At 43.1% G+C, this 12,088-nt stretch overlaps 1 protein-coding gene across 1 annotated transcript in view; it reads right to left on the bottom strand.

The window, feature by feature from the left end:
• NR4A3 (nuclear receptor subfamily 4 group A member 3) overlaps positions 1–11,881 on the bottom strand; it is a 31,464-nt gene extending 19,583 nt beyond the window's left edge. The window contains exons 1-4 of the mRNA XM_040631663.1: positions 11,860–11,881; positions 9,591–10,585; positions 5,706–5,835; positions 5,069–5,241 (exon numbers count right to left, since the gene is read on the bottom strand). Of these exons, the coding sequence (XP_040487597.1) occupies positions 5,069–5,241; positions 5,706–5,835; positions 9,591–10,583 (1,296 nt within the window). The 5' untranslated portion in view covers positions 10,584–10,585; positions 11,860–11,881. The remainder of the gene's footprint in view (positions 1–5,068; positions 5,242–5,705; positions 5,836–9,590; positions 10,586–11,859) is intronic.
• Between the last annotated feature and the right edge of the window lie 207 nt (positions 11,882–12,088).

Genomic DNA, 12,088 nt, shown 5'->3' with positions numbered 1-12,088 from the left:
GTGGCCTGAAATCACCTAGTGCGTTCCTGGCAATTTGAGAGGGTCTTCTGAGTAGCTTCATGCAACCATTCTCTTTGTGGAGTCTTTATACTGTTTACTTTGTAGTCTAACATGTGTTCTCCACGTTGTTTCTCAGGCTATCTTGTCAACATATTTAAATGCCATTTGCGGGTGCCTGGTTTTATTTGAGCAGCGTCTCTTGTATTTGGAGTCTGTTACTACCCTGAGTGACACCAATTACCAAGAAACATCCCAGTTTGCGGAAAAATACTTGGAATGACCAACTAATGAGGACGTTAAGTATATTTACTCATTAGTAATTATGCAGGGTCTGAAGCCAAGCCCGGTATCTATATATACTTGTATTGCTAAATTAAAAGCAACTGTGGGGCAAAGAATAGCTACATTTCGAGGAGAAACAAATCAAATGTGACATGTTTTGACTGCACTGATATACAATGATCTGAGCTCACTTTTGAAGGAGAGAAGTTTGGCCCAAAGGAGAAGTGAAGGTCCCAGAGCCAGGAACACTTCAGAGTGAGGAGCTCTCTTTCTGGCCTCTCACACATGCATGCCTTCCCCTTTGTGGCTTGGAACGCAACTCCTCCGCCTCCCTGTCCCACAAATGAGGAAAACCACTCACTCACAACCTTAGAGGCACACATGCCGGAACAAGGTTAGAACATACCTATCTGGCAAACATTGTCTCATTTCTCGATTCGCCCTATTCATGGGGGAAACTGGCATCGTCAACAAATTGTCTTGGTCAGATCAACTGTCTGACTCAAATCCGGAGGACAAATTCTTATTTAAAACGTAATAAATTATGGACACACACTTAAATATTAATATTTGTTACCACTGAAGAGTGGGATTAGTCAGGAATAAATGAAGATGAGACTTTCATGTTTCACTTTGTCTTCTTCTAAATGGTTTGCCTTTTAAAAAAAAAACCAATGGATATGTATTACTATTATTGTAATTTTTAAAAACCTAATGAAGCTTCTATTAAAAAAAAAAAAACCTAGTAAAATTTCATTACACAGACCTGGCAGTATGGTGAAATAGGAACTTAAAACCTTGAGTGTTGAGATTCAGATCTAGCCCTAGCTCTGGCCCTGACCTCAGGGAAGACGCGTAAGCCCTGGAAGTCTCTACTTACTCCTCTGAAAATATCGTGGTTAGATTAGACGATCTCAAAGTCACCTCCAGTTCTATACATTTGCATATATAACAGCAGAAGGTACTATGAAAACTGAGTTTCAAGGAATGACATTCCTAAAAAAATGACGGAAACCACAAATTATAGCACAGAAAGCTGAGGCTTAAGTGAAATGATGTAAGGACATATGTGATGGCGCCTAGCTCAAAGCAGGCACTCAATAAATTCATTTTGCTTCATTCATTTTATGGTAATGTTTTGTAGAGAACAAAGCAAGTTCAATTTTGTTAAATAACAAGTTACTTAACATATATTCTCTCTCACACACACACACATATCTAAAATCACATAAATATAAAATCACTTGCATTTAGGGATAATAAGGTAAACCCCAGAATCATAAAATCTTCGAGTTGGAAGGAATTCAATATTCAAAATAACTTCTCTGCTTGTGAGAAATCCTGTTATGTGTTCTCCTTAGTTACTTCGTGTGTTGACGAACTCATGCTTCCACAGCAGCTCTTGTAGTTAAGAGAGCTCATCCTTATCTTCAGAATGAGCTGGAAGGGGCCCCCCTTCTTCTTTCTCTAGATCTACCTTTGGGGGGAACAGTCCTCTTTCCATAGGGTAAAAGAGTAACCTAATCCTGCCAAACCTCCCTTCCTATCTAGATATTTTCATTTCCTCCAACCATCCCTTACAAGTTTCCAGAAATAGTGTGTCCACATCCCTCTTAAACTCCAGTTTGGGAATGGACTTAACCCTTGAAGTGTGGTCTCATAGGACAGAGCCTGTGGGACCACCACTAGCTTGATGCTGGTCCTATATTCCTACTACTGCAACCTAAGGTAATTCAGCATCCCTTCCTTCCAGCACACATACTCTTTGTTGGTTCATATTGAGAGTGTATGGAATAAAGTCCCAAGATCTTCTTAACGTGAACTACTGATGGGCCAAGGCTCTCCCATGTTTTGAAATTCTAAATGCTGAGCTTCACATTTATTTTTGTTAACTTTCTTCGTGATGGCTTCAGCCCATCCTGTTCCAACCTGTCGAAATCACTCTGAATGTTGATACTGACATCCATCATATTAGCGATCCCTCCCAGATTTCTGTCATCTGCAAATGTGATCAGCATGCCTTCTGTGCCTTCATCCAAGTTTTTGATGAAAACTCACTGTATTTTTAAAAAGCCTTTTAATTTAATTGATTTTGGTCCAAGTTTTGATAATTTTGTAAAGCTATCTAAAAGCAGGAGAATCCAAGTTATGAGGTTCAACCTGATTCCAAAACAATGCAATTAAAATAAATATGCTTTACAAAATTGAGCAAGGCCCCAAAGGTAGTATTAACGTGACCCAGACTCTGGCATGGTCAATCTGCTATTTTGGACAAAGCTAACAATTAAAGTGGGTAAATGTTTGTTGATGAGGATGATGACTCCAGTCTAACACACTGAATAGTGCAGAGGCAAGCAAACACACTGGATTGATTTTTCAGTGTGGAGACAGTTCCCAGCTGGGACAACTCAAAGTGCTGGGGAGAGTTTGCCACTGCATGACTAATTAGGCCATGTAGACCAATAATTGGATAATTTGGGGCCAAAAAATCACTCTGGGGGCCTAAGTTCTCTGGACTGACCATCGGTAGTGACTTCCAATGCCCTGGAACAACGTCAGACCGTTCTACAGGCTCAGCATAGGCAGTGTGGAACAGCTTCATTAATTCAGACAAATTGCATATGGGGAGGTCCAAAGTTGCTTCAGGGAGAAAATGTCTTTACTCTCGAATGCTTTTCTAGCACCCACTCTCATGGAAACCAAAGACACAGTGAAGCCTGGTATTTAGGAGCACAGACTTTGGGGTCCAACACACTTGGCTTCTAATCCTCTCTCTGATAAATATCAGCTATGTGACTTTGGGCACCTCACTCCTTTAACCTTTCCCAGTTTTCATCTCCTCGTCTGTGAAATAGATGATAACACTTACCTTAACGGTATTGCTACATGGCCCATGACACATGTAGTGTTCATACATTCAACAAACGGTAACTGAAGAAAAGTTGGTCAGGGAGATAACGTACAGGGCACTACGCTAAAGCTTTGACAAATATCATCTTATTGCATCTTCTTCACAGACCACCCCAGGAAGTAGATACTATTGTTATTTCTCCATAACACAGATGAGGAAACCGAGGCATTACGAGGCTTAATCAGTTGCTCAAGGTCACCCATCTATTAAATGGCGGTGTTGGGATTTTCAGGAGGCCTGCATGGTTCCACAGCCTAAGCCCTTAACCACAGCATTATTCTGCTAGACTATTATTTGAGACTTGACTTTAGTTAAGAGATGCTACTTGTAATCAGAATAAGAGTCCTCAACCTTTGGTGTGAAGGGTCTACCATGCTTCTCATCCAAAGTCTTGTGATTAGGTGTGGAGAGGAGGCGTCAGAGCCTATAATGACAGTGCAGCACCGTCAGGGTCATTTGTTAAGGCATTTAGAGATCCAGCAAGGCAAAAATGATTTGGTGCAATGGATGCCCCAGAATTGCTAAATGAAGTGAGAAATATAGGGAAAGGTATGAAAACTGTTTAGTCCAGTGCCAGGCGCAAACTCATTTAATCAACTCATGTTACTAGCCTTACAGGCTGTGAAGACTATAAAGATGAGGGATGGAGGATCACAGCAGGTATACCAATCACCCCTTCATTTCTGTCAACACTGCAACCCACAAGGAGGGCACATAGCAGACACACACACACGCTCTTTGCCAGCTCTTCCATCAGAAGGCTGAAATACTGATTAGACTTGGGGAGGGCAATCTGGTAGCAGCTGCCAAGCCAGCTCAACCAATTGGAGATCCCTGGACTGGTCTTTCTCTCTCATCTGTGCGCAAACTGTGTTTCTAAATTTTCTTGTATTAGAGAGGGGGTAACTATCCTCACAGTTCACAGCTCTTTAAATGGTGAAATGACACAACAGACTGCAATGTCTAGCATGCAGAAATAACTCAGTAATTGTGGTCTTTTTCCTTTCTTTCCCTCTCTGGTGAGACCCTGTCTTATTAGAAGTTTGCTTCTAATGTTTACACATTTGCTCAGAAAAATCGCTTCTCATGGTTCTCCTCTGTGTTATCCAAATTTCTGGGAATTTTTGGAGTTCAGACTGATGATGTTTCACCACATCTCGTAAGAAATAAAAATACTGATATGCTTTGGTTGACTTAAATAATAATACTGGTACTCATTTATGGTTTTCAAAACCATCATTCCTGTGGGACTGATGTACCAAACATCCCTCTGGGGTTAAATATTATAATCATCTCCACTGTAGGGATGAGAAAGCTAAGAGTAGAAGTCAGGTGACACTGGCAGGAAGCAGCAGAGGCAGCATTCCATCCCGGTCCCCCTGATACCTCCCAATGTCAAGGCCAGAGCTCGCTCCTCTCCATCAGTGGTCTAATCCCTCCGAATAAGCAGCAGGTAAACCAGTGCCGATGCAATCGGGTAAACTGCTGAAGGATGACTTGAGGCTCACCCAAATGGTTTGATCACAATATGAAAAAAGCGGTAGTCACTTCCTCTAAACCACAAAAGAAATCTACACATTGTAATTCACCTGTGCAGATTTTCATTGGCAAAACCACCAGGAATCCTGCAACAATGGTACGACAGGTGCAGCACTGTCAGGGTCATTTGTTAAGGCATTTAGAGATCCAATAAAGCAAAAATGATTTGGTGCAATGGATGCCCCAGAATTGCTAAATGAAGTGAGAAATATAGGAAAGGTATGAAAACTGTTAAGTCCAGTGCCAGGCGCATAGTCATTCAATCAACTCATGTTACTAGTATCATGAACAGAGACCTGATCGTTCATTTGAAAAGCAGGACATCATAAAACTTACTCTGGAGTAATCGAGATCTCTGGGTGTTGAGTCTGTTAAAGCTCGGACAAGGGCATTCATCATACAGATCGGAGGAGAAGGTGGAGAGGGCTGAGAAGGTTCCTGCTGTAATGGGCTCTTTGGTTTGGAAGGCAGCCGACCTCTCCTCCCTTTCAGACTATCTGTACGGACAACTGATGCCAAGAGAAAGAAAGAAAAAAATGTCTTCAAAGATATCCATGAAGAGCCATAAATCACAAAAAGGAATCAAAACACATTACAGTTGAGCAATCATTAACGAGACCAACCATTTAAAAGTGGCAGTAAGTTTGGAATTATAGCCACACAATGATTTAATGAGAGTTGAAACAAGCAGCATGAAAGTCACCCATACTTACATCTGGTAATGAATTAGCCCTAAAAGTCTCCTTCTTAAATAGAACAGAGATGTATGTACACAAGCTCTCTATTGATTTTGAGAAATTAGAATAAGTAGGCTGCAGCTATTTTTAAATGGTAGTACACACCAGAAAAGTAAAATGTTGGAAAGAAAGGGAAACTAGGAAAATTCACCATCCCAACGTCAATATTAACAGTTTTTTCAGTGGTATCTGAGAATACGTATGAGCATGCTGAATAAAAAGCATTATATTCATACCTTCTTTAACCATGCCGACACTGAGACACTTCTGAAATCGACAGTACTGACATCGGTTTCGACGTCTCTTGTCTACAGGGCAGTTTTTATTTGCCAGGCAAACATATTTTGCATTTTTCTGAACCGTTCTCTGAGAAAACACAATACAGAGATAGTCAACTAATAGTTTCTGGAAAGAGGTAGGACCTGACAAGATGTATTTTAATTACAATGTGAAAAGCGACAGTGCAATTCGTATAATTAGATAAATTTAATTTCCTAACACGCTAGCCTGCAGGAAAAACAATTTTATTAGTGTTAGCTGCTGACAATGAAAATCATCTCGGATTGTTCTGAAGCAAGTCTCAGGAGACACCCAAGTCTGAATGATAAAATCATATCTGAAATTACCAGGTCAACATATCATACCTTGGAGGATTAGATTATCTCCACTTTTAATATCCCTTTGGGAACAATTTTCTACTTGTTCCACTCCCCTGATTATTGCTGACCTTATTAAAATAAAATCAAAATTATCTGGGATGTACTTTGTTGGCTATCACTATTGTAAGTCAAATATCACAGTAACTGGCTTTGTTCCCCAATAGAGATGAAATCATAAAAAGCAAAATCAGGACTTGACTAGTTAAAACATATAGGAAATGTTTTTATGCAAAAAAAATCACTATCACTTAACCTGCCTATATCATTTATTTTATCTTTAAGATATTAAGATAATACATATTAAGAGAATATTCTCTTAAGAGGCTCTGTATGGTAAACTGGTTATTTTTGATTTTTGAAAGCAAAATCTTAAAATTGTTTACTGAAAACCACTATCACATCTGAAAGGAAAAACAAAAAGAGTAAAAAAAAAAAGGAGGAAATATGAGAGCCATAAATTTTCAATAGAAATTCCTATTAATAAGTTATTTCATAAATGACTATTGACAAAGACATCAAAATAGCCATATCATAAGCAACACATCATAAACCTTGGGCTTGGATATAAAATGATGTTTTATTCTTCAGAATCACATATAATTTTAAAATGACACATGGAGAAATAATGAAGCATATTTTATGCTCCAGATTTTTAAAAAATGATTGATTTAAAAAAAAATTAAAAACATTTGTGCAAGTGGATGTATATTTACCACCTAGGGCAAAATTATTCAGAAATTACCTGGATCTATACAATTCCAAATAGAGCAGAAAGTTGGAATTTATTTGGTAAGCCTGGGCTGCATGAAAAAAAAAAATAGAAAGAAAGAGAAAGAAAGAAAGATAGAAAGAAAGAAATCCAGATAATTTGAGATCGGTGATCTATTTTGGGACCAAAATTCTAGATTTACTTTTAACCTTTTCCTTTTAGCGATTCTCAACCCCCATGTATTAGTTTTCACCCTATCACCTTTAAATTTCATTTCAGGGAATGGTTTCTAAACTGCTTCTGTGACTTTAAAAATCTACCAAAGCCAGATCCATTTAGTTTAAAATGCAAAATTCCAAAACACAAACATATCTCTGAGTTTCCAGCATTTAAATTCTCAACAGTCTGTAAGGGTAGGAAACTTATGTTTCCTGAATGAAGCTCTCTTTCATTGGACATGCAGTAATTTCTAAAACTATGTTTCTTGCCATCATCCTCAAGGCTATATGCCAATTTGAGTGCTGGTGGCATTTTGCTTCAGGTATACATCTTCCCAATAACCTGAAACCTTCCGCACATTTGTGTTTGCCTGCACAGTTTAAGGACAGGGAGAGATCGTTATGGTTCAATCACTGAATTCCCATCATTAACTGCACCTCATGTCACATTTTTAAAGAATTCAATTTAATGGTAGAAAGCCACTGGGTAAAACCTGCTCCTGTTCCTTTAATTAACAGATCTGTGGGGTGGTTCTCCCCCATCCTACCCCCACCCTTTCAAGTATAGATTTGTTTTCAAGGCATTGCTGCAGAAAAGGGACGCTGTTGGGGAACACTTAATTGACATTTCTAGACTAGGAATGTATTACCACTCCTGTATTTTGGTTAACTCTCAATTATTCAGAGGTGATTATATTTGTGGGTTAATCGTACTTCTCTTAATTGTTTTTCTTTCTTTTACCCTTTTTGGCTGCCTGTTTCAATGCCCTTCAGCAATTTCACTGAAATACTGTGAAAATGAAATCTGCTACAGGAATGTGGTTAACTTGGAAAGAACCCTGGTAAAGCATGAGCAGTTCAGACAGAAAAAAAATGGCTAAACTGAGGGTTCTACATTTAAAACATACTTCTGCATACCTCCTATATGGCACTAGACATATTGCAAAGTCTTCCCACAAACATTTTCTCATTTATCTGCATAATTTAATTAATCTCATGACGCCTAACCCCAGATCAAAAATAACTGTTGCTTGCTGGTGGTTATACCAATCCACATACATGTGCATTTTAATAAATACTTTGTAGTTTTCATTTAATGATGAACTGTTTTATGGCCCTTTAAAGATGATAAAATGTGTTCATATCTGCTTTAGCTAATTTAATACTCATAGCTCTTCTCTGAATTTTATTCACCTGATTGGAAAATGGAAGCCTAGAAAGACATATCATGTTCAACATCATAGATTGGTAGGTGACAGATCAAGGACTCCTGTTTGAGTGTTCTGACTCCTATTTTAACACACTCCCAGTTATATGCTATTGGCCTCCCAAATACCAGTTACCCAATCAGCATCTGGTTTCCCTTTTCCCTCCACCCTGCCCAGCACTGGAGTCCAGGGAGTGGTTTTTGTGGCAGAGCATTTGTGGGTTTGCAAATGCCTGACATAATGGCCAAGGGAGTGGGGAGGGTGGCACAGAATTAAGTGTCTGAAGAAGTCTGGGAGTCAACAGCAAGAGTAGGGCGGCAAGAGGACAAGGCCTCTTCCCCCTCAACAGTAGGAAGAGCACTGACCTCAAGCGTTGAAAGAAACCAGCTGGAACTGCCAAGCATGCCACTAAATCACCATTTATAGAATGAGCAAGGCTTCTCTTTCTAGGCTTCAGCTTACTCAGGGGTGAGATATGGGGGAGGATGAAGACCCTTCCACTGTAAGATTCTCCTGTGGGTCTATGGGGTCATGAACAGTGTCTACACCTGGCACTGTGTGTGGCACAGAGCTGGAGAGGACTGGTGAGACCCCAGCTTCTATCTTCTACAGAGCCAGCTGCCCCAAACTGCAACCAGCTCATTGCTCCTGTCTATTCTGCTGTGGCAGATCTGCAAAGAGGGTGTATACTTTGGGAACATGCAAGCATGAATTGGCATCCTGCCTCCATCTCACTCTGAGTGTGTGTCTTGGGGTAACTTGAATAACCTCTCTGAGCCCCCACTTCCTCATCTGTGAAGCAAGGATAATTAATACCTACCCTCAAGATACTGTTAATAAAAATAGCTAGTGGGTGGTCAGAATTCAATCTCAGGTCTGTCTGATTCTAGAGTCCCAGCTCTTATATGAGAATTAAATGAGATACAAATGTCCAGGGCCTGGCACACAGACCCCATCCCCTCAGATACCCTGCATGGACAGAGGAGGAATATAATGAGGCTTTTGCATTTTTTTTTTTTTTTTTAAGGCCAGGGATCCTTTTGAGGTCTGCTAAAGGCTCTCTCCAGAAAAATGCTCATAAGGTAAAGCAAAGTCAGGAGGTTCACCGCCCCCTGGAATCCATCCAGGTCTGCCTCCGGTAATGGACCTCAAGTTACAACCCCCTGAGAGAGTGTGTGTGAAGGTGCTAGGAAGGGCTACAGGAACGCACAGGGTAACAATGCCACTTCTCCAAGAGGAAAGGACCCTCTTGGACGCTCACTTGAGGGGGTGGCAGAGGAGGCTGGCTGCAGAGGGGAGGGGGCGCCAGGAGGAGGCGAGCGCTCACCTTGAAGAAGCCCTTGCAGCCCTCGCAGGTGCGCACCCCGTAGTGCTGGCAGGCGGCGTTGTCGCCACACACGGCGCACGTGCCCTCGCCCGACGACGAGCTCCTGTTGGGCGGCGACGGCAGGCTGGGGCTCTCGCCCAGCAGGCTGGACGCGGTGGGAGAGGCCGTGAGGCCGAGCGGCGGGAAGGCCAGCGCGGCCGCCCTCTTGGCCAGCGGCAGCCCGTACGGGTGGCCCTCGAGCGCGGCGGCCTGGCTGCTGGCGGCTGCGGCGGCGGCGGCGGCTCCCAGCGGCAGGCTGAGCGCGGCGGCGGCCGTCGGGTCGTACCCCAGGTGGTGGCCGCCGGCCGGGCTGGGCGCGGGCGGGTGCGGCGGCGAGGGCTTGAAGTGGAAGAGCGGGAAGCGGGCGCCGGCCACGGTGGGCACGGCCTTCATCGGCGGGTCGAGCAGCGGGCCGGGAGCGATGCAACTCTGAGCCGAGGGCAGCGCGTCGTCCCACAGCGCCGCCGCCTGCGGGGGGAAGCCCGGCGTGGTGGGGGTGGATGGCGGGGACTGCTTGAAGTACATGGAGGTGCTGGGCAGCACCTCGTCCTCCGGGCCGGACGGGGGCGGAATGGATGGCTGCTGCTGCTGCTGTTGCTGCTGCTGCTGCTGCTGCTGGTGGTGGTGGTGGTGGTGGTGGTGGTGGTGATGGTGGTGGTGGTAGTCGTGCGCGCGGCCCTCCTCCATCTTGATCAAGGGCCGCGGCCCGGACGGCTGCATTTGGTACAGGCAGGAGGGTTTGAGTTCGTAGTTGCTCGAGTAGCCTTCCATGAAGGTACTGAAGCTGGGCAGGGACGTGGTGGCGGTGGCCGTGATCTCAGTGCTGCCAAGGTCCATGGTCAGCTTGGCGTAGTCAGGGTTCATAATCTCCGTGGTGTATTCCGAGCCATAGGTCTGCACTGCATAACTGGAACCTGGAGGCGAAGGGCTATACTGGGCTTGCACGCAGGGCATATCTGCGGGACAGGGAAAAAGGTCTTTCAGAAGCAAGTCAGCACTCTCTCCTAGCTGGCAGGTAGCACCGGATTCATTGCTCTCTAATCTGGGAAACGGGAGAGGGAGTGCCATCCTTTTCTCCTTCTGCTAGCATAGATTTAAAGCTTCATGCTTACTTTCTTCCCTGGGAAGAAAGCAGACTCCCTGACAGACTGTCAAAGGGGCCACAGGATGCCAAAACCAGGCCTCCTGGGGACCTCTGCCCATCTTCCCTCCCTTGCCCTTGTTCTCCACCAGATCTGGGAAACTTGATTCCTTCCTTCATACGCCCAGTGATATTTTGACAAAGTGGTTTTGAGCCCTATTAACTAGTTGGGGATGGTCTGAGCCACAAGTCGGGAGGACAAAAAAAAAGCCAGTGAATGCTCTGTTGGTTTATTTTTGGGGAAAGAGGCCACTAGTCCCCAAAGTCACACACATTGATTTAGAAATCTATGAGTTAGTTAAAAAAAAGAAAAAAGGTGTCCTACGTGGGACTTACTGGCCAAGGGAGACTGACATCCTAACATTTTATGAGTGCCAATTGAGCCTACCCACACGCATTGTGGTCGCTTTCTCCCACCCCCTCCCCATTTCTCCAAACACAGCTAACAGCCTACACAAACTGGACCCCTGTTGATGACTTCAGCCAGCTAGGTGGAGAGGTGGGAACATAGGCCCAGGAAATGGACTCGGGGGAGTTTGTGCCATCTGCAAAGAAAAAGATCAGCAGCTGCAACAAAACACCCACCAAACATGCTCTCTGCCATATACAGTGTATATATATATATATATATATATTCCAATTCTGACTAATAAAATGTATCAGTGGGGTTTTAAGACAACGGTTTACAGCTACTGTAATAGGTGAATTAGCCTACAAATTTTCTTATGACAGAAGAATTCGTACCTCTGCAAAAGAGAGCAGTTCCTTAGTAGGTTCAGTTTCTCTGCCAGCTGACTGTGTTGAGCCCCCAAAGGCACTAGTATCCAGTATGCTTATTATTGTTCAGAGAGGGTGACCTGGATGCGAAGGCCTTGAGAATTATTGGATCTAGTGGGTGATTTTCTAATCTAATTATTTCTCTTTCTCTATGGCTAACTAGAAATGATAAAATGGGCAGTTTCTGGTGGTTGGTTTTTCTTAACCAAAGGAAAAGCAGGTGCTTCACCTCTGTTTGGAGTCTATGGTATAGAAGTTGTGACTAATAAAAAAAGTGAGTACTTCACATTTCCTTTGACATCTTTCTCTTACCCACATTTCCAAATCTGATTGAGTCATGCGTGTATGGGATGAAATCTTGACTTGAAAAAAGGTGACGAGGGCCTGTTGGAAGAAGCAGTGATAAGGAGAGGCCAGTTCAAGCCTTCATTTTCCAAGAAGGGCCTTAAAAACACTCACTAGTTTGAAGTTCAAGGATTACTTATCCTGGTGTCTTGTTGTTGGGGTGAAATGAAAGGCTAATGATTTAAAAGCAAGAACA

The sequence above is a fragment of the Ursus maritimus genome, unplaced genomic scaffold (genome assembly GCF_017311325.1).
Source record: "Ursus maritimus isolate PB19 unplaced genomic scaffold, ASM1731132v1 scaffold_17, whole genome shotgun sequence".
NCBI classification, from domain to species: Eukaryota; Metazoa; Chordata; class Mammalia; order Carnivora; family Ursidae; genus Ursus; species Ursus maritimus.
The sequence above is the reverse complement of the archived record's forward strand: the minus strand, read 5'-3'. Positions and strand labels throughout refer to the sequence as shown.